The following is a 21,093-nucleotide window of genomic DNA, read 5'->3' as shown; positions in this document are numbered from 1 at the left end:
CCCCCGCCCTCCCACACTCACACAGATGAACACAAACGCATACATGTGAACACACACATGCACACTCTTCTGGTGGAGACTTCTGATTGCAGACATAGTTATATGGAAATGAAAAAGCTCGAAGCTCCACAAGTCAGGTCTGCAGGGTGGTAACTTCCCACACTGCGGTGTGTGAATGACACTTCCTAAAGAAGCAGGGAGAACTGTGACAGGCTTGGATGCTGGTGACACCACAGGGCTGACACTATGGACTCACTGGAGCTCCTTCTGGAGTTCTGAAAGGCCCCATAAATATCACCTCTTGTCCTTATTTGAATGCAGAATAAATTCTAAGAGAGACCTAGGAGCCCGATGCAATGGAGACCAGCACACCAGTGTGACTACTGACGAAAGCATCTGGAGACTATGGCATGGGTATGAAAGCTGAGTAAGTGGCCCCAAACTCCCCTGCAATAGGCTGGCTCCCCCAAAACTGTGGGCATCCTCTGCTGGGCTTACCATACAACAGAGTGGGCCCAGAAGGTCAGCCCTCTGCAGGCGAGCAGGTCCTGAAGAAGTCCTCCTCCCAGGCTCAGCAATGAGAACAGCCACACTGGTTCCCATCGAGGGGAAGAGACAGTGATGGGGCTCAAAGGCAGGAATATTTCTCCAAGGATATCACTTTGCATTAAAATAGGAAGAATGGGATCTAAGCATCCCCACCCGGCCACCCTCAGAGGACACTGCCATCAACCCAGCTGCATGAGAGGACTGGCACTGCCTTGACAGGCTCGTGGGCCGAGAGACTGACACAGGACCGTCGTGGGTGGCTGTGTCCTCCCCATCGTTCCCCTCACATGCCTCCCTTCCTGGATCACGCCGGGCTAGATTGAGATCAACAAACCTGAACGTGTTTTGGTTTGAGGTTTGGCAAATTCTGTAACTCCAAAGTATTCCACAAATGTTTTGTGTTCTGCAAAACCAAAAAACACCAGCCAAGTGCTTTCCCCCCTAATTTTTGAGCCCATGTGTTTAAAAGGAAATGTAATCCGTATGTTTGGGGTACATTTATATGCAACTCGACAAACCATGTTCATCTGTATGAGTCATTTGATGTCTAACAGACATGGGGAACATCACAGATTTGTAAGAACTCAATTAGCAGGAGAAAGACAATAGACAAGGCACAGGTTGGAGGGCAAGGAACTGGGCTCTGATGATGGCACAGAACTACCTGGAGACTTATAGACAATCCTCTACATCCCCAATCCTTCCATTCTACAAAATGACCTTAATAATGCTTGCCCTCACAAGATCCTGCAGGCAGCCAGTGAGGATTAAATTGTGATAGCCAGGTAATTTTGAGCATCTCAAGGAGAAAATACAAGGGCCACTGTACTTGCACCAAGTTTATTTTAGCCTGGCTTCCTGGAGACCGGAGGATAAACTGGCTTCTACCTTTAATGATTCATCCTTGCCCCATTGTGAGACAGGTGACTTCGGTGTCATTGTTTCACCTGTTAGGGAAGTTCAGCCTGACTTCCTGTCCTCTACTTGGGAACCTCTTGTTCACAGGGGTGGAGAAAGCGGCTGACAATGTCCTGGGAAAGTGCATAAAGATAGGCAGAGAACATTCAGATTGTTTTATTTGGAAAATAGAAGGTTCTGGGTACTTGAGTAATATATTTAAATAGATGAAGGGTTTTTAGAGAAAGAATTCTGTTCTCTATACCTGTTGAACATAAAATAGGTCTGGTTTAAACTGTTGGCATGATAGAACAGAAAGTGCACAGACTTTGAAGTCAGGGGGACTTGGGCTTTGGTCCCCGTTCCAGCTCCACTCTGTAACATTAGGGAAGCCGCTTAGGCCCTCTAAGCCTCAGTTTCCCTATTTGTAAAATACAGGTTGTTTCGAAGACTGGAAGGAATAGAAGTAAAAGGTCTGGAACACAGTAAGTGTTCAATCTCAGATAACTTCAAAAATTATTAATATTACTTAAAATAGCCTGCAGGTTTTAATGGGACTTAATGAGGACTTTCCATACTCTCAGAAAAATAACTAGATAAAGCACTGAAATGGGCTACTGGGGACCCACAGTTCTACTTTCCTGGAGTCCTTACAATAGGCCGTTCACCAGGCGGGAAAGACAGTTGTGGAGCTGTAAGCTACTCGCCAGCCGTAAGGGTGAAAACAGACCAAGGCCACGGGATGTTTGAAGGTCCCTTTTGTCCTTTGAGGAGACAGGAGGACCTCAGGGCTTGAACTGAGATGTCATCACAACTTCCTAACCAGAGGCAAATACTTCAAGATACATGGCCATATTCTCAAGTCCATTAAAATGGGGATGCAATTCCCACGCCATAGCTGTAATGCTGGTCCATGCAGCCGATCTATTCTAATTTTGTGTTCCAGGCCATGCCTCTGAAAAACAAGGACTCCAATGGGAGAGTAAGGAAAAGAAAAAAATAAAAGCTTGGGCACAAAAAAGAAAATGAGCACTCTAAACACCACTGGAGAGACAGGAGAAAAGAAAAAGAAAGTATTTGAATAACTAAAGACAGCAGGGCTGGATGGCCCCAGGACAAAGAGTTGTGTTGAGAGCATAAATTCTTACCTCTAGTTATGGACCTTGTTGATAACCTGAAGAAAGCTACAGAGCTCTCCCTAGGAAATGCATACAGGCTCACCCACACACAATTTTACTTACAATACCTGGAAACTCACAGTACCCCTGAGATCCATGCCTGGACTCCAAGTTAAAGATCTGAAATACTCTAGAGGCTTCTCTATGAAAGCACAGCTTCTACCGTGGCTCCTATCATTAACAAGGTCCTCGGTGGGCCCGGGGTTGCAGTCCTGACAAGGACGCAGCAAGAAACAGCTCAAAGACACACAGAAACTCATTGGGAAAAAGAGGTCTGTCCCTCTGACATGAAAGGAACAGCTATTTGTTCTTCATTGGCTAAATTTTGAAAGCAAAGGCTTTTGTCTCATTTTAAACAAAGACTCATTGAAGAGGAAAGTATTTGGCCTGGAATCCATATGCCCGAGTTCTCATTGAGCTATATCACCAACTAGTTGCTTGACCTAAAACATATTATTCAATTTTGTCATCTGCAAACTGGAAGTTTAAGTGGATTTTACTTCATTCAATGGGTGTGACCTTAAAAAATTCTGAGGTAAATAAAATTTTATAGACTTCTAAGTATATTTGAAATACACAATAAGGGTTTCATAAAGAAGTACCATACTTTCATAAATCATTTTGTAAAAGAAATGATCACTACGACCAGTTTTTATCATAAATCTGGATTCAAATATAAGGGGCCACATAGTTTATGAAGTGATTCTAAATATAAAACTAGTTTATCTGAAAACTCTTGCAGAGAAAATAGCAAAGATAACTCCTGGCAACCTGGGTCATTCCAGTGTAAAGAAACACCTCCAATTTGGAAAATGTCTTAACACAAAGTAAACAGTTCTCACAAAGCCTACATCTTTGTAAGAATTATATATCCCATTTGCTGCTTCAGTGTGGTTTATGTAAAATTAAATTTTTTGATTGAGAGGACTTCCACCAAGATGGAGGCATAGGTGGATGTGCCGTGCCTTCTCACACAACCAAGTTTAGAGATAACTAAATATTAGCAACAGAAAACACAGCCAGAACACGGAAAATTGAACTTTTCGGAAGTCCATTAACAACAAATTCTCCAGCCTGACCAGTAACGGGCAAAACCAGCGGCTGGTGAAGCGGGATTGCACAGGTCTCGGTCAGCCGGACTGAGGCGTGGAATCCAGGCACAGGGTTGGACATAGTGAGTGACCACGGGGGAGACAGCGGGGGAGTGGTGCTGCGTGTTGACTGTGGTCACGCATTTGTGCGCGGGGGGACAGGTGAGGGAGTGGGCGGTTGGACCAGGGCCCAGCGGGTCCCCGCAGCAAGTGGCAGTGGAGAGCGCTGCCATTTCCCTGCTCTGACCACACCTCCACATACAGCGTCACAACCCAGCGACCTGGGAGTCCAAGGCACCGCTTCTCACACTTAAAGGGCCAGAACAGACCAAAAATGTCGCAAATTCTCAAAATCCCTGAGCTCATAGACCTAAGCGATGAAGAAATAGCAAAACTCTCAGACGCACAGTTTAAAACACTGGTCATCAGGATCCTCACAGAACTGGTTGATTATACCAACAAATTAGACAAATATATGAAGGCGAAACTAATTGAAATGAATGGAATTGCACAGGACACCAATAGCAATGAAAAGGAAACTGGGACTCAAATCAATGGAGTGGACCAGAAGAAAGCAAATAATGGCCAAACAGAAAAGAGTCAAGAAGCAAGAATTCAAAGAAATGAGGAGAGTCTTAGGAACCTCCAGGACATCTTTAAACGCTCCAACATCCGAATTATAGGGGTACCAGAAGGGGGAAAGGCACAGCCACCAGTGGAAAACTTATTTGAACAAATAATAAAGGAGAATTTCCCCAATCTGGCAAAGGAAATAGACTTCCAGGAAATCCAGGAAGCTCAGAGAGTCCCAAAGAAGTTGGACCCGAGAAAGAACACACCAAGGCACATCATAATTACATTAGCCAAAATTAAAATGAAGGAGAGAATCCTGGAAGCAGCAAGAGCTAAGGGGACAGTCACCTACAAAGGCGTCCCCATCAGACTGTCAGCGGATTTCTCAAAAGAGACCTTACAGGCAAGAAGGGCCTGGAAAGAGGTATTCCAAGTCATGAAATCTAAAAACCTACAACCAAGATTGCTCTATCCAGCAAAACTTTCATTTAGAATGGAAGGACAGATAAGGTGCTTCTCAGATAAGATCAAATTCAAGGAGTTCATCATCACCAAGCCCTTATTATATGAAATGTTAAAGGGACTTATCTAAGAAAAAGAAGTTAAACATGAACAGTGAAAGGACAACAAACTCACAGTTATTAACAACCACACCTAAAACAAAAGCAAACTAAAAGGACAGCTAGATCAGGAGTGGAAACATAGAAATGAAGATCTCAAGAAGGGTTAGCAACAGGGGAGTGGGAGGAGGAGATGGGGGGAGAAGGTACAGAAAATAAGTAGCATAGACAGTAGATAGAAAATAGATGGGGGGGCAAGAATAGCATGGGAAATATAGAATCTAAAGGAATTGAGACACATGGTCATAAACTAAAGGGGGGGTAATGGTGGGGATGGGGGGATAGGGTGGAGGGGAATGAAGGGGGGAATAGAACAACTGTAACAGCATAATCAATAAAAAAAATTAAAAAAAAAATTTTTTTGATTGAATAACCTGAGATTAATCTGGTTTCCCTGGCAATTCCAGTTCTCTCCTAACTCTCTGTGGGTAACTGGTTTTACATGTAATTTTAGATAAGGAGGGATTCAGAGAGAAAGAAGAATTAGCTAGAAAAACACTATAGTCTCAAAGACCATTTACAACAGGAGAGAAGAGTTCAATACACGGCAGCAATTCCTAAGGGTCTCACTGTACAACAACCTACTCATGATGATGATGTTAGGTCACCCACAGTGGTGGTGCTGTAGAAACCCTCTTTAATAAAGCAGAAAACATCTAATGTGTTTTGGAAATATTTCCCAGAAAAAAAAATGGTTGCTTTTTAAAATAAAGTTACAGCTCTTAAAGGTAATAATTTTGTGAAAAATTTACTTGTCCACAATTACGTATTTTCCTGATAATGAGGTATCACTGTAGGCGCTGTAGGCACATATAGATGCTTTTCAGGAAAAGTAGCAATCTTTTGATGATCATAAATCACATCAAATTTGTTTTCAGCAACTGAATTACCAAGTAGGATATAGAGGGAAAACTACCATGAGGGATTTGATCTGCTAGTTTAATTTAGTGTGTTAAAGAATCTGGATAATTCAGCCTTTGGCAGAGACAGCTTTTTCACTCTTTGATCCGCTGTCTATTTCTCTGCACAGTGGCTTAACCTGCAGGTGTTTTCCAAAAAAGCAGGAGCCAAATGCCACCAATGGGGCATAGTGGGGATAATGTCATAAAGAAAAGAAATACCCATAAGTCTCTTTCCCAATTGTTCTTACCTGTTTCTTCCAGAATCTCTGAATCCTTTAGCAAAAGGGTTCCGGTCAATTTTTAATCTGGTGATCTGGAAACCAACAAAAAAGGCATGAATTGTATTTTCATTAATGGACTTCCTTTTTGGTTGCTCCTAAAAAATTAACAACAATCACTCTAGTAATAACAGCTAGTGTTTTTATTTAGTTTCTTTTTAGTTGGAGATTTAAATTGAAGTTGATACAGGACTAGGGCCTGGCACACAGATGTCTGACCCACCTGACCCACATCTCCCTAAAAAACAAGGTTTTCCCAGTATCACTCTGTAAACTCTTTTTTTTTACTCACCTTTCTTGCCTCAGATGATGATAAACAAAACAAAACCATTGAAATAGAAAACTGGGTCCATGGTACAAGACATACAGGAGATCCCTGAAAAGTGTTTATTGAATGAAGGAGTAAGCAAGTGAGTAAATAATGAATGAATGGATTCAGCCAATCCAATCAGGTGGAATCACCAAGACAACCTGCTCGCCTAAAGGATCCAAATCATTGACTGCATTAACCATTTTACTTAAGTTGTGCCATTCAGTCACTAGGGTTGTTCCTTTAATGACCTGAAATGCTCTCATAAAAGACACAGGAAGTATCTATTCTTTTGTCTGAAAATATGTGACTGGATGCAGCAGAATGCAGTGTGCCTCTTCCAATCTCCAAGGCTCGCAAGAGAATCAGGAGAAATAGAGAGGCAGCTTCATAAGGGTAAGCAAACCCAATGCAAACTGCATGGCCCAGCTTAAACAAGTCCCTAGGAGCCATCTGGTCAACCTCCACTCAGTGTATAAGTACTCATCTCATCCTATCCTAGCTCCCTCAATCTCTGCAGTGTCTGTACATATTATCCCAGTGCCTCTAAGCTAGAACAAGCCTGACCAACAAATTCCATATACACTCTAGTGTTTCTACTTTCAGCCTTGGTCATGGGACACATTTCAATAACTACATGTCTAAACCTGATGTTAATGACTTACTACATTCGTGTAATAGACACATTCAAGCAATAGGGGCGGGGGCTAGGGAGCTCAGTAAAAGAGGGAAGGCACTCTCGATGAAAAGTAATTCTAGAAATAAAAAGAATCTCCTTATTTGAGATCATCTTTTTCCCCAATAATTGCAGAACTTATCACTAGGATGTTCAAGTTCTTTCCAATGCTGCAAATCTTCCACCAGAATGGAATTTCCCAAAGCCACAGCCTTTAAAAGTCTGAAATTCAGCATGAGATTCTGATGAACAAACTTGAAAGTACCAAAGTTATTTTCCCCTCAACATTCCTTCCCTCTAGAATGGCATACTAATAATATAGCACTAATAATGCAGCGAAAGCAATTTTACATCCATTTTATAGACCAGAGCAGGAACCTGAAGCTTCAGCTTTCCAAAACCCACTGTCTGCCACGTGGATACCGAGTTGAGTTTAAAGACTGTCACTGTGTTCTGTTTCTGACTTAACATCAGTTCTTTCTTTCTTCATAATCCACAGCAATAAACCACACACCACATTTTCTTTTCAAGTTGGGGTTATAATATTTTATTTTCTCTTTCAAGTCGACTCATTTCTGATAGGGGTTTCTGATATATGATTGTGCTGCCATGTTTTGGGGGCCTCCTAAGACCCTGTAAATATAACAATATTCTGTATCATGGGCCTGGGAGAAAAGATTGAAAACCCATTTCCCACAATTCACTGGATCTCAGGCCAGTGAGCCTGCATGGAGATCTACTAGGCAAATGCCATCAAATGTTAGGAAAAACAACACCTCTATACTTGTTTCAAAGCTTTTAATGTGAGATTCGGAGAACTTTATTAAAAGTGTTGTTCTACTACTCATTGTGGATTATCAAGTGTCTTTTGTGTACGAAGTAATGTGATAGGTGGCACAGCTGGCGGAATGTTGGACAGTGAGTACGTGGTTGTGTATCGGCTTTCCCCCAACCCAGGAAGCTTATAATCTAGAAGAAAAAAGCAGAGATAGACACTAATAATTACAACGTGAAACAGAAAATGATCAGGTTTGCCATAAAGGCAGAGTGCCGTGAGAGCTTAGAGAAGGTACAGATTAGTCCAGGTGGAAGGGCTCTGAGGTCTCACTTTGAAGGTAGCACATGAGCTAAATGTGAGTAGTTAATTTTCAACCCTACCCCATAACTATGTTTATTGAGTAGACCCTAATATGCCTGTCTGTCTCTATCTCCCTACTGTAGACCTGGTCACCATCATCCACTGACTAAACTACTCTAAATATCCTTCGCACTGATCTCCCTTCTCCCACTCTTGTCCATGCCCAATCTCCTCTACACACCAACCAAGGTGGTCTTTGTTAACAAGCCACTGGACTGTGTCCTTCTTTGCTGTGGCTACTGCTATGCTCAGAATGCAGTCTAAGCTCCATGCCTGGTCTATCAGGACTGGCCTGCCCTGGCTCCTGTCTACCTCTCTGTCCCCACCGACACTCCTCTGTCTCTGGTTCATAGGCTCCAGCCCACCTGGGCTGCTCTCAGTGCTGGAATGTGCCAAGCTCACTCCCTGCTCTGGCACCTCACACGCACTCTCTCTCCAGACAAAAACATTCTTTTCTATACTCTTCATACAGCTGACCCCTCCTCTTCCTCCTAAGTCTCACTCTAAATGTTATCTCCTAAGAGAGGTCCTCCTTGAATGCCCCTCCAAAATAGCATACCTCTATTCTCTCAAACTGCATCTTCTTTAATTCCATTTTGGCTCTTAACCCAGTTGGCAATTATACATTTATTTTATTGCTCACATATTTACTATTTGTCTCTCCCCTGGTCTTCTGGTAGGAACTCTGTCTATTTTACAGATCATTTTATTAGGCAGAATATAATATGACATGGTATTCATGCTCAGTAAATATCTGTTCAATGACTGAATGAATAAGTGAAGGATGATGTAGGAAGCAGGGATCAATCCCAAAGCCATATTGAGCCTTAGAGACTACAGACCAAATGATTCCCTCAATCCTATTTGCTTTCATTGTAGGTAATACAGACAAAGTCTTAAATGTCTGAGGAGACACAGAAAGTACAGAGTTTGTGAAAGTATTTTTCTTCACTGATTTTATTTCCATAACCTTACACTGATTTGTCATCTGAGTTATTGAAGACTGCGGCCCATGAGGGGGTGGTTGCTTGCCTGGCACCATTCATTTTAATCATTTTCACTGACTTTTTTGCCTACTAACATAGAGGCAGTTAAAGAAATTATATCCCAGAATGCACAATGCAGACCTAAATTGCACAACCTACAAAGAAAATAAAATCTTGAGTATGATTTTATAGAACCAAGGATGAAAGGCCCTGCCCTAATAAACACTCTCTTAGTCTTATTTTTTTACCATTATTGTTTGAAGAGTGTTCCACTGGAATTTGAGAAACCAAACCTTAGCCTGTGTGAAAAAAAAGTTTTTATACCAATGTGACTGGAAAGTTAGGGTAAAACTGGCTCACTAGTTTAAGATATAATGAGTGACTCAGAAATCCTGTTAGATTTGCTTACACAAACCTGGCTGTGGTGGCTGACTTTCTAGCTGGTTCATGGAGCCAATTCTCATCCAGAAATAAGACTGTGTTACCTGAGGAGAATGGGGCTGTATCTTTTTGAAATCTAGTTTCCTGTTTGGGGAGGAAAAAAAAAACCCTCAAGGTTCAGCAGGCTTTTTTCCTTAGAGAAGACAAAGATTCTGTAATGGAAATTTCCTGCTAATTCCATGAGGACATGTTGGCGTCGGCCTCTTCCAAGAAAAAGCATAAAGTGTGGAGTCACCTTTATTCCAACTTTTACCACCTTTTTCTCCACGATGAGATTCTGGGCACAGTGCACCCTCCTCTCTGCCACAGGCCCGCCAAGTTGGCACTCTGAGAGCAAATAACAGTAATAATAACTTCAGTATGCTAGCAGCCCCAGGAGTCTATGGGTCAGTCAGCAAGGGTGGGAGGAAGAAATGGGAAAGGGGGAAAGAAAAGCATAAGATGTCTCATGACATAGAAAGTCTTTCTTCACACTTCACTATTTATACCCAAAAAAGCAGAACCACAGATATATAAAGAAACTGGTAGTAGAAGAGTGTCGGCTAATCAGTCATTCAATCATTTTCCAAGGATATACCCAGAGCTCTGCACTATGGAACGGACACAAATGTCTGAGAATTATGGAGATAAAAGTGTCCTTCATCTTAATTAGTGGCTTCTGGGCTTCAAAATGTCATAGGTTGGCCCTGGCTGGTATGGCTCAGGGGATTGAGCACTGGTTTGTGAACCAAAAGGTCATTGGTTTGATTCCCAGTCAGAGCAAGTGGCTGGGTTGTAGGCCAGGTCCCTGGTTGGGGGTGTGTGAGAGGCAATTGATTGATGTTTCTCTCCCTCCCTTTCTCCCCTCCTTTCCCCTCTCTCTAAATAAATAAATAAATAAATAAGTCTTTAAACATTTTTCATTGGCCAATTCTACTTCCCCCTTCCAATTCAAATATCTTCCGATATTTGAAAGATCGACACTGATATTCCAATTTTTTATTCTACCAAGTGAAGAGAGTTAACACCTACTAACTTCTGTCATCATTAGTTCATAAAACACATGAAATTTTCACATCAAAAAAGTAAAAAGGGCAAAATTTTTAAATGTAGGGTCTACTAAAGTGAATGTTTGCATGTATAAAAAGTCCCTATCTATACTGTCTTTATTTTTCCTCATCTTTTCAGTGAACCATAAATATCTTCTTCATTGACAGTATGTTCTATGTTCTATGACCAAGGAGCACTGACTCAGACCAAACCACCAACTCACAAATGCGAATACTGATGTGGGGTGATTTGTCAAAAGCAATACTCACAACCTGATGTTTTCCACCATGTCACACTATTTTTATTGAATATGCAGCCATCATTTTCAAAAAGCTTAAAACATCGAGAGGAAGACTGGACACATACAACTCAGCAAATGAGAGGGTCATGAGAGAGGTACCCTCACTAATAGTTCCACGAGGAAAGCTCGTTTGCAGCTGAAAATGTAAAGAAGGTGGTACGGGATTGTTCATGCACCAAACTTAAAGAACAGAAGGAATCTAAACAGATAAAGATGAAGGGGAAGGGCATTCCTGCAGAGACGACAGCACATGCAAAAGTAAGGCAGCTACAAAGTACAAGCAGTAAAATTTGAACCAGATTGCTGAACTTTTGGAGATGCCTAATGAGAATTAATGAAAAATAAGCCTAGACATGTAGTTGGTAATCAGCCACAGAGGACCTTAATTGACAGGCTCGGGATCCTGGTCTTGGCTCTCGAAGCACTGAGGATTCATGGACAATTTTTGACACAGAAATGATGATGTCAGAGCTGTGCTGTTGGAAGACCCAACCGGCAATGAACACACGTGATGGCTGGTAAGACAATAAGCTTGCAGCCCAGGTGACTCCGCCAGAAGCTATTGCAACAGCCTAAGGTGGGGTGGGCAAGGAGGGGTAGGCCATGGGGTGGGGAAGTCAGGTCCAGAACAAGAGCAGAAGCAATGAGATTAGAAAGGAGAAAATATTCCATCAGTAGAAGAAGCAGAGTTTAATGGCAGATTAGATGTGAGAGAGTTGGATGTGCAGCCTGAGCAACAAGATGGAAGTCAACATGAAACACAGACTTCAACAATGGAGAGGACCGGGAGGAGTCACAAATGAATAGTATAGTTTGGAATATTTTGTTTACTAGCAACAAAACACCATGCCCCCACCTCTCAAGGGTGGACTCACTAGAACTGCATTGGTCCAGGATATTGTAGAGGTTTAAATGAGTGCACAGACATGAACACTCATAATTTTCAATACTTGAAAATTGTGTGTCAACTGCCTCTGTTCAATAACAACAAATGGCTCCCAACCCTCATTAAAAAGCATGCAGGAACAAAGGAAGGAGAAATGATAAATTCAGAGCTAACACAGACCTTAGAAAGTATAGGCCAACTGCTCATTTTCTTGAAGAATAAACCTGAGCCCAGAAAGAAAACGTGACTTGCTCAGAGTGACACAGGTAGCCAGTGGAATATTTAGGACTAAAGCTTGGTCTCCAAATGTCACGTGCACTGCTGTGTGTGAACAAGACACTGCCTCCCCTTAGGAAACTGGGTAACCTTGCCCACCTCCCTCTATTGTCCTTTCTTCATTGTGTTCCTCTAAGCAAGCTCCTGAGAACAATGATTCGACCACTGGCTTTTTTCCCCTTTTACTCTCATAGAACTCCTAACCACCCCCTTAAAAAGACATATAAGAAGTAAACAATTTTGCCATAAAATATTAATTGCCCTCATGCTGGAAGGTTGAGGCAATAAAAACACAGTAATCAGTGAATACAGCTCACCAAAGAGAACAGTTTATGCTACCTGGCCTCTTCAAGACAAGCCTGAAAATGATTGTTTAGCTCACAGCTCTGACTTACAGGGTGCAGACTCAAGGTTCCTGGGGAAAAGAGCTGAGGTTAGTTTGCTTTATTACAAGTCACTGCATTACATTAAATCATATCTACACAGCCAAAGGGAATGTTAAACAATCACGCTGGTTGATTTATCTGGGGACAAGAAGCTTGTTAAACAAGCTGTTATCTTGACTTCAAAATGGGCAGAACTGAGTATGACTCATCTATTTTGAATGTCTACATATCATGAATTCACCAATATGACATGAGAACAGAGAGATCAAAGTAGTTACCTATTGATTATAATTTCTTCAAGAGCCAAGGCGACTTCTCCAATTCCCAACAATCCCCTTACTCCTTAATGAGCAATTTCTTTAAAGTGGCCTCTACTCCCCACACTCCTTCAGGTCTCTGTAGACCTGGTGATTTAGCAATGTCAGCTGACTGCCACTAATTAGACGCCAGGCTCGTGTCAGTGACTTTATACATGTTCCCTTGTCTAGTACTCGTGGGGCTGGGACATTTCAGACCAGAAAACAGGTTGAAAGGGGGTAAGAAAATTGTCCAAGGTCATATAATCCATCACTAGAAAAGTCAGAAATAAAACCAGGTACGTCTGTTGCCAAATCCCATTATCTTAATTACAGTTTCCTGCCCCCACCAAGCCACCATGTCCCCACCCCAGCCCAGGTATAGACAAAATATTTATACAATAAGAATGTACTCAGACACAGGCAAATGCCTATGAGCGAAGGCTGAGGAAGAGAAAGGGTTTCGGGTACCCACATTTGGTTTTCTTTCATTGTCACCTTGAGCTGTAGCTTTCTAGTTTCAGCCTGAGTTACCCTAGTGACCCTCCTGGCCTCTAGAACTGATCTCAATGAGTTCACTCATCACTGTTCTAGTTTGTCCTACAAACTAAATTCTAAAGTTGTAGAATTTATTGCCACATCTCTGCCTTCAGGAAGAGTCTTGGGATAAAATCCAATCTGTTATTCAGAGAACGGAGACTTCTACTTTCCCTCTTCCAACCACAGTTAATCCCATGGTTCTAGTCACTCCAAAGACCAAGTCTATGATGCTGCTGTATCTTCTATCAGAGCCTGAAACATCTTGATGGTTTGAGTTTTCTGTAAGTATCCTCCATGGCCTGTGCAATTGCACCATCTAAGGTGTGTGAGAGGATTCAATAGTATTTCAATAGTGCCCAAAGCAAACTAAAGCTCTTCTTATACTTTAGATCAAGCATGGCATTCACAAGGGAAATCTGAACCTGGGAATGAATCTGAGCTGCTGAGAAAATGTAACATTTACCAGGCTAAGGGGTTGTTGTACTTCAAATTCCTCTGAAGGTAAGAACATCTAAGGACCCTTATTCAGATATATCATGAAAGATAGGAACACTCTTCTGTATGAAACCATTATATAACTCGCCTTCACATAGTAAGCACTTGATAAATACTCAGTAAATAAGTGTTTTCCCTCTACTGCTCTCTTTGTGAGAGCACTACACAGAGTATCAAATACAAAAGGGCGTGAGTATCATAGTGTGATTTCATTTTGCTCCAAGCAGTTCCAAAATAAAAGTATGCAGACTTTCCAGCAAAATAAGCAAAAAAAATTTGTTTCAAGGAAAAGGATTCATTATAGGATCCTACTAATTAGACAATTTGCCAAAAGATGAAATATAATCTAATTTACAAAAATGATATTCACATGCAACTTTTAGGGAATTGCACTAAGTTAGATCATTTGTATATACAAAAGAAAAAATCCTTGTTCAGAATGTGCAATAATTCCAGACTTGGTTTCTCTCCCCCTCCCCCACCCACATACCTCTTACCTTAGTCTGGCTAATTCATAAATATGTCTCGACATTAGAAAAAGCATCAGCTCTTCCAGGAAAACTTCTCTCATTCTCCAAAAAAACAAACAATACCCTGTCTACATCTATTGTTAAGTTATTCTACTGTATTATCATTATGTATATACATGTCTTTCACTCAACTAAAACTCTGATTAGGGAGAAGTCTTAACCTGCTCAATTTCTCTACTAAGCTTGGAATAGTATCAATGCTCACTCAATATTTATGGAATGAATGGACATTTTACTGACATTAAAACATACACATCTTAGGGTGTAACTAGTGACCACACATAAATAAATTTAGACTGAATGTGTAGGTGATGTGGGTCTTAAATAGAACTTTAGAGGCCTGGTGAGTTTAATGCAGCCAGGGCCAGAAATACACAAAAAAGGGAAGGAATGAATCAAACCCCAGTACTCGCCCATGATGAACACTTGCCAGGATGTGGTAGAGATTGTGAACATGGGTAGTACAGAGAGATATGAAGATGACTTAGGAGGTTTGCTCTTCTTGGGCAAAGATCTTGTCTCTGATCTAAATCTAGACCATGCCAGCTGCCACTAGGCATTACTGCCTTGTCAACACCAGTGCCTTGGGAGCCCTGCAAGCCTGCTGTCTCCCACTCCCTGCTCCTCAGTGCCATGTACAAGGACTAAGCATTTCTCACCAACAGTCTGAATAAGCTCATTTAAGAGCAGGAGACTCTCAAAGGCAGCCTCTTACCTGCTGGTTCTGATAGGCTGTGACCGTGGTGAACACAGTCTCAGGAAAGTTGAACGTTTTCACTCCATCCCCAACGGGGACAGGTTTGGTGGGTGAAAGGTCACTGCTGAAATCCTTGCGAATCACATGAACTCGGGGCTGGTATTTGTGCATGGAGTGCAGAATGATCTGAAATGAGAATGGGAAACATGAAGCCAGGGTTGGCTCTAAGATCCCTTCATCTTTTCAAGCTCTCATGCAAATAAAATCACAGAATAGAAGCATTATAGAAAGAGAGCAGATGGGGGTAAAATGTACAGAAACCGGTGTACTTGCCCACAGCAGGAAGGACTAAGTGACTGGGGAGCACTGCATAGAACCCTACAGCACAGCATCCCGATCATGGGATATGGAGGCCATATTTGCCTTACTTGAGTAAATACCGAATGACTGTTCTGCTACCCATAGACATCACTCCACTAAATGATCTCAGACCCTGTACCACATGACAGTGATTCCCTCCTGCTTCGAATTTGCAGCATGGGCTCATGCTATCTTTAAATTCTATGGGCCATTATTCGCACTTTGTTAGTAAATTTATAGACAGTCTCTTATGCCATGTGAGAGTGAATACTGTGTGTTCTTCCTTCCTCAGAAACATGTCCTTTTCTTCCAGAGAGGAGCCATGGTTTTAGCTGCCCCCATCTTCCCATAGCACCCAGTATGGATCCCGTCATTCAGTGAAAGTTCAGTGGCTGTTTTACTGCAAAAAAGTAAATTAGTAGCATCAGGTGCTCCAATTATGCCTGGAAAGCCTTAGGGCCTATTCTTCCCTTATAAATGCAGCCAGAATTTACAAATTCTCTCGACACTCAGCCAGAACTGTCACATCCATTGTTTCCCTGTGAATTGTTCAACTACATGTTGTGCTTTCTTCCACCACTTTTTCATTTGCCCTGTGTTCCCCCCCCCTTACCAGACCCTGAGTGCTGGGAGCACAAAGCTTCTGTCTGACAAACACCACCTGATGTGTAGCAGACGTTTGCCAAATGTTAGATGTGTGATGAATGAAATTTCACAGGAAGCAAAGAAACATTGATGCTTACTTTTTAAAGGTGACTAAATTAAAGGCTTTTAGTTTATCTGTTTGCCAAAGCCTGGGGCCAGTCAACTCTCAAGCAAAAAGAGGAAGAGGGCAGAAGAGGGAATTGGGATTCTTTGACTCACATGTCCTTGATCATCCAGTTCATTGTTGGTCAGCTTGAGTTTGTCGAAACTGACCACCTGTCTCATCCAAGTGTCTCCAGAAGCTAGAGAATCAGGGTGTATATAAACTCTTGGAGGCACGGGGGAATCGGCATTGCCAGCCACCATCCATTTGGAGCTGTGATACACGTATCTGAGAGAGGGAAAGAGGGGAACTCAGACACATATGTAGAGAGGGAACGGAGGCCGAGGAAACAAGCAGGGACAAGGGAGAAGGGACAACGAGATGACAGGAATGGAGAAGTAATGGAGATTAAACAGAACACAAAGGATGAAAAAAGAAGGGTAGGTCATGAGGAAAATGAGATAGAGATGGAAATGGAGGATGAGATGGGGTGGGGAGAGCAGAGACGTGTTGTGGTTAATGATCAAAGCTGCAGCTCTCACAAGGAAAACATTCTCACAGCCTTTTTCTTTTTTCTCCCTCTCCTTGCCTTGCACCCCTGTGTGCATACAGGCAGCCTGAACCCACGTGGCCAGCTATGGAAACGGTATTTTACTGCAACCTTTCACCTTTCAAATGCAAACCATATAATCCATTGGCCACTTGTTCAGGATTTGGTTCCTTATTAAAAACATCTTCCATATTGTCCTATAAAACACAGCCATGTGCAGAGACCCTCCAAGCAGCTCACTTGTTAACCATTTCCTGGCTAAAGATCTAAATTTTTAGGCATTTCTGTGAACATGGAGGGCCTTTCCCTTAGCAACCATCCCCAGAAACACCGCCAAGTCTTCCCAGTGAGTGTCTCCTCTGATGAACCTCATTTTGAACATCATCGTCTCCCATATTATTCTCCCCACCCCCCACACACACACACAAAAACCCACTGGAAATGAGATGTTGTCAGTAGCAAAGGAGGTCAGTTTTCCAGACTTTGCCAATTCCCCTGCAGTTCTGAAGAGTGCTCTCCATGGATCTGACCCACCCTGCTTCTTGGTAAAGGGGTAGGTGGGCCCTGCACCCTGGCAGACAGAGGCACTCAGCCCAAATCCCAACTCCCAAGTTTTTCTAAAACAGATTAGAAACCTCTATGCTCCTAAATCTTGCAATCAAGGCCACTTCTCTCTTGGCCAGCTCTCACCCTACTACATAAGCCCTGATCTTCGCCATTCACCTCTCTCCTCCACATTCATGGGTTTAGGGCCAAGTTCTCAGACACTTAAAAAATAAGCCATGACTCATTGTTCAGACTGAGATCTCAAGATATCAATTAAGCCACAACTCGTTTCAAACAAGAGCTACATGTAAGCCATGCAAGAGACATAGAGACTATGTTGGCTTTTCATGAATTTGAAGGAAAATTATTTAAAAAACTCATTTACAACCCATATTAATGAATAATAAACCACCCTAATTAGTTGTTCTTCTTGACCCAACACTCCTATTTTCCTCCATCCTCCACAGGGTAATCCACCAGATATATGATTGAATGTACTACACCGGTTCACTGCTCCTGCCCCTCTTCAAAAGAAATCCTTTTAACTCACTTAGAATTCATAAACCAAACCATTCAATATGTTAATCAATTTTGATGTTAACTGAATTTTAGCCTTATAATCTATTTGATTTTTGCTACCTTGGCAGACACTATACAATCCCACTCTCTCCAGTGGGATTCCAGACCCACCCATTATTGAGTCCTGATTTCCTGCCTCTGGTGAATTTTCCTGCCCGGTGCTCTGGCACAGGCCATTGGCATATCCTCCATCCTTATTCCCTGTACAGTGCATTCATTATAAAGTGCACTGGTAAAATGCTCCATCAAATGAGTTTAAAGGATAGTTAAGGAATGCTCATGATACCCACAATTCCACATTCCAGAGTCATTCATTACCTGTATCTTTTATTGTCCACAGGCACAATGTCCATTGCTATGTAATACTGTTGGTGTGGATCCAGACCGGTGATTTTCACTCTCATGGCAGGAAACATCCTCCTGTGCATGGGAATAAAGTAGGAAGCTGAGCAGTCAGAGGAGCAGCAGTAGCAGAAGTGAAAGCTCAGAAAGTCTCTTCTCATTAGGCACTTTAAACACAATGAAGTCCAATGTCCTCTAGTTCTCAAAGTAGGCTGATTTTTTTCACTTTGGAAATTATCGTTATAAAATATGCTGAGGGCTTAACTTACATTGACCTATTTGATGATTCATACACTCAAAGGGCTCATAACATATCCTGCTTTATAACTGTGATTGGGTGGGTAGGTAGGTGGGTAGGTAATGTTGTTTATCCACGCATACATTTCCTATTAGACTATAACAATCCTGACTATACTTATACTCTTAAACTTAATACACTTGAATAACTTATAATCATCTTAATCTCTCAGTAGCTGATCAGAGTTGATTGTTGCTGAATCATGAAATATTTCTGACTGATTCTATCTAAAAATGACCACTCTAAAAATAATGTCTCAAGACAAAGAAGAAGGAAGGCACTACCAGTTTCCAAACAAAAGGCCACCAAAGGTTTTTTTTTTTTTAATGCATAAAACTGTAGAAAAATTTCTGCAAGTTCTCAGGCTGTCAACATGTGTGTCAGAGGAAAGACCTTGTGGAATAGGGAGCAAATACCAAAGGAATTCTCATGGCCTCTGGGCAATACCTTGTTTCTACCACAATGGCTTGTTAAACTTGCCAAAGCAAGCAAGGTCAGGATATGGCACTTTACAACTACTCTCATAATTGAAGAGGGAGCAACCCAAAAGAGGTATTGTGTTTCAAGGAGTCTAGAATAAATTTCACTGTTCTTCTTTAACCATAAGAAAGAAGAAAAATATCAAGCTCCTTTTTGAATGTCATTCATTTAGGAGCCAGACATAAAAAGTGCTTGGTTCAAAAATTTGGATTGCCCTGAATGTTCTATAGGGTACTTGTACACAAAATGCTATGTTAAGCTTAACCATCTGGGGCCATTTAGTCGAGCTGGGCAGAGCACGGTGCTAATGAGGTCAAGGTCACAGGCTTGATCCACATATGGCCTAATTGGCTTTGCTCCATTTCATGGCCATAGACCATATACCCTGGCCCCAGACAGCCATCTTGCAAATGTGCACTGGTTGTTTATACGAGGAGCTTTCTGTGCTAGTCACACATTCCACCAAAAGCAACTTAAAAAGCAAATGCCCTCTATAGTAGGTTAGTGCCATCATAATCATATTTAGGTAAAGCACAAGGGGGACTAGAGACCTTTAACAGGGATGATGGCTAATTCTTAAACATTTACAAATAATAATATATAACAATTCCTTCTTTTCCACTTTATAACTTTTCAGAAGCTTCCATTGGTATGCTATTTTAGATTTTTCCCTCTGCCCTCACAACTTTAATTACAAAGCCTTATATTTTAGTCTTATGGTGGGCTAATGAAATTTGATGGTGGACTACTCATAACTGCTAAACCTAACAGTTAGGCATAGGTTAGACACCTTGACCCACTAATTCTTTACAAAAATTTGAGAACCTTTATCTATAGATCTAAATATAGATTAGTGATTCCTTTCTTAATAGAAATGACTTGTAATTGCCCAGTATGTATAAATGGCTGGAGAGCATTTTGCTACAGATGGAGAGAAAGTCCTCTCACTCACTAAGAAAATGTGGTTCTGTTCATCTGTGGAGGTTTGTTACACTAAGAAACATAAATTTCTTTACTTGTTGACTTCAAGAAAAGGGGTTCCATGTTTTTAGGTTGGTTACCTGTTTTTTCTGGGACATTTTGTGACCTAGAGTAGAAAAGGTACCTGTCTCTTCCCAGTACCCAAGTTCTAAAGTGAATGAGCTATGTGACTTTGGACAAGTCATTTAACCCAATCACCTACAACACAAAAGGGACTAGATAATCTCCAAAGTGCCTTCTTGCCTCAGAATTCTAGGATTTTTGAGTTCTTTTCTTAAAAATGTATCAGAAGTTGTTTTTCCTTTTTGTCAGTATTTTGGCCCAGAATATCAAGTGAAGTTACAACACCCTGGGGAAAAAATTGTCTTCTATATTTACAACATGAGATGTGTTTGGTTTTATTTTTCTGACTAAATTTAGGCCAATTCTTTTGTCTTCCAGACTCATTCATCTGTACATGCACCTCTGTCCATGGTGCTGATTACACAGATTCCATTGGTATTTTCAAACAGAGGGCTTTGTAGACAGACAGCAGTGGTTCTGAATCAACCAGATTACCTTTTTAGGTGTGAGGAGTAGATGGTGACTAAACTCTCCCGATCAACAAAAGAACAGAGAGTCATACATAGCTAACGTTAACTAAGAAAATGGGAATTGGAACTCAAAGTGAAAAAGACACTACATAGGAAGGACAAGAAAGTGAAAAGGAAGAAATAAACTAGGGCAATGGGGAGGGGGTGAACAAAGTTCACAGAGGAGGAAACCTTCTTTGCATGTTTCTGAGTTGTTCCAGAGTGACTTGAGCAGAGCTACATGTAGCAACAACACCACCTGAGGCAATCCAATTCAGAAGCAAAGAATGTGAGTTCTAAACTTAACTAAAGGGATATGACTCAAGAACAAACTGTATATCTGTACTGGGAATATCTGGACATAGACAGCAGTATAGAGGGACAAGAGTAGACTGAAACCCAGGCAGCAAAAAGGAGGTGGTAGTGAAAATAATGCTCCTTCAAACTTGCTCCCCCTAGGAAGCCTTTTAATAGTTTTATTCACTGCAAAAATGTAGAGAAGGAAGAGGGCACTAGAAGAGAAAGAAAATGAGTAAGATTTCAGGTTCATTTTAATCTCATG

The 21,093-nt window shown here is 41.5% G+C and overlaps 1 protein-coding gene across 1 annotated transcript in view; it reads right to left on the bottom strand.

Annotated features, from left to right (window-relative positions):
• The window catches only part of TBX15 (T-box transcription factor 15), a 98,749-nt gene that overhangs the window by 21,576 nt on the left and 56,080 nt on the right, over window positions 1-21,093 (bottom strand). The window contains exons 3-6 of the mRNA XM_037135147.2: window positions 18,177-18,278; window positions 16,300-16,471; window positions 15,094-15,261; window positions 6,059-6,123 (exon numbers count right to left, since the gene is read on the bottom strand). Coding sequence (XP_036991042.2) covers window positions 6,059-6,123; window positions 15,094-15,261; window positions 16,300-16,471; window positions 18,177-18,278 — 507 coding nt within the window. The remainder of the gene's footprint in view (window positions 1-6,058; window positions 6,124-15,093; window positions 15,262-16,299; window positions 16,472-18,176; window positions 18,279-21,093) is intronic.

Source organism: Artibeus jamaicensis, unplaced genomic scaffold (genome assembly GCF_021234435.1).
Source record: "Artibeus jamaicensis isolate MK-2021 breed Jamaican fruit bat unplaced genomic scaffold, CSHL_Jam_final scaffold_1689, whole genome shotgun sequence".
NCBI classification, from domain to species: Eukaryota; Metazoa; Chordata; class Mammalia; order Chiroptera; family Phyllostomidae; genus Artibeus; species Artibeus jamaicensis.
The sequence above is the reverse complement of the archived record's forward strand: the minus strand, read 5'-3'. Positions and strand labels throughout refer to the sequence as shown.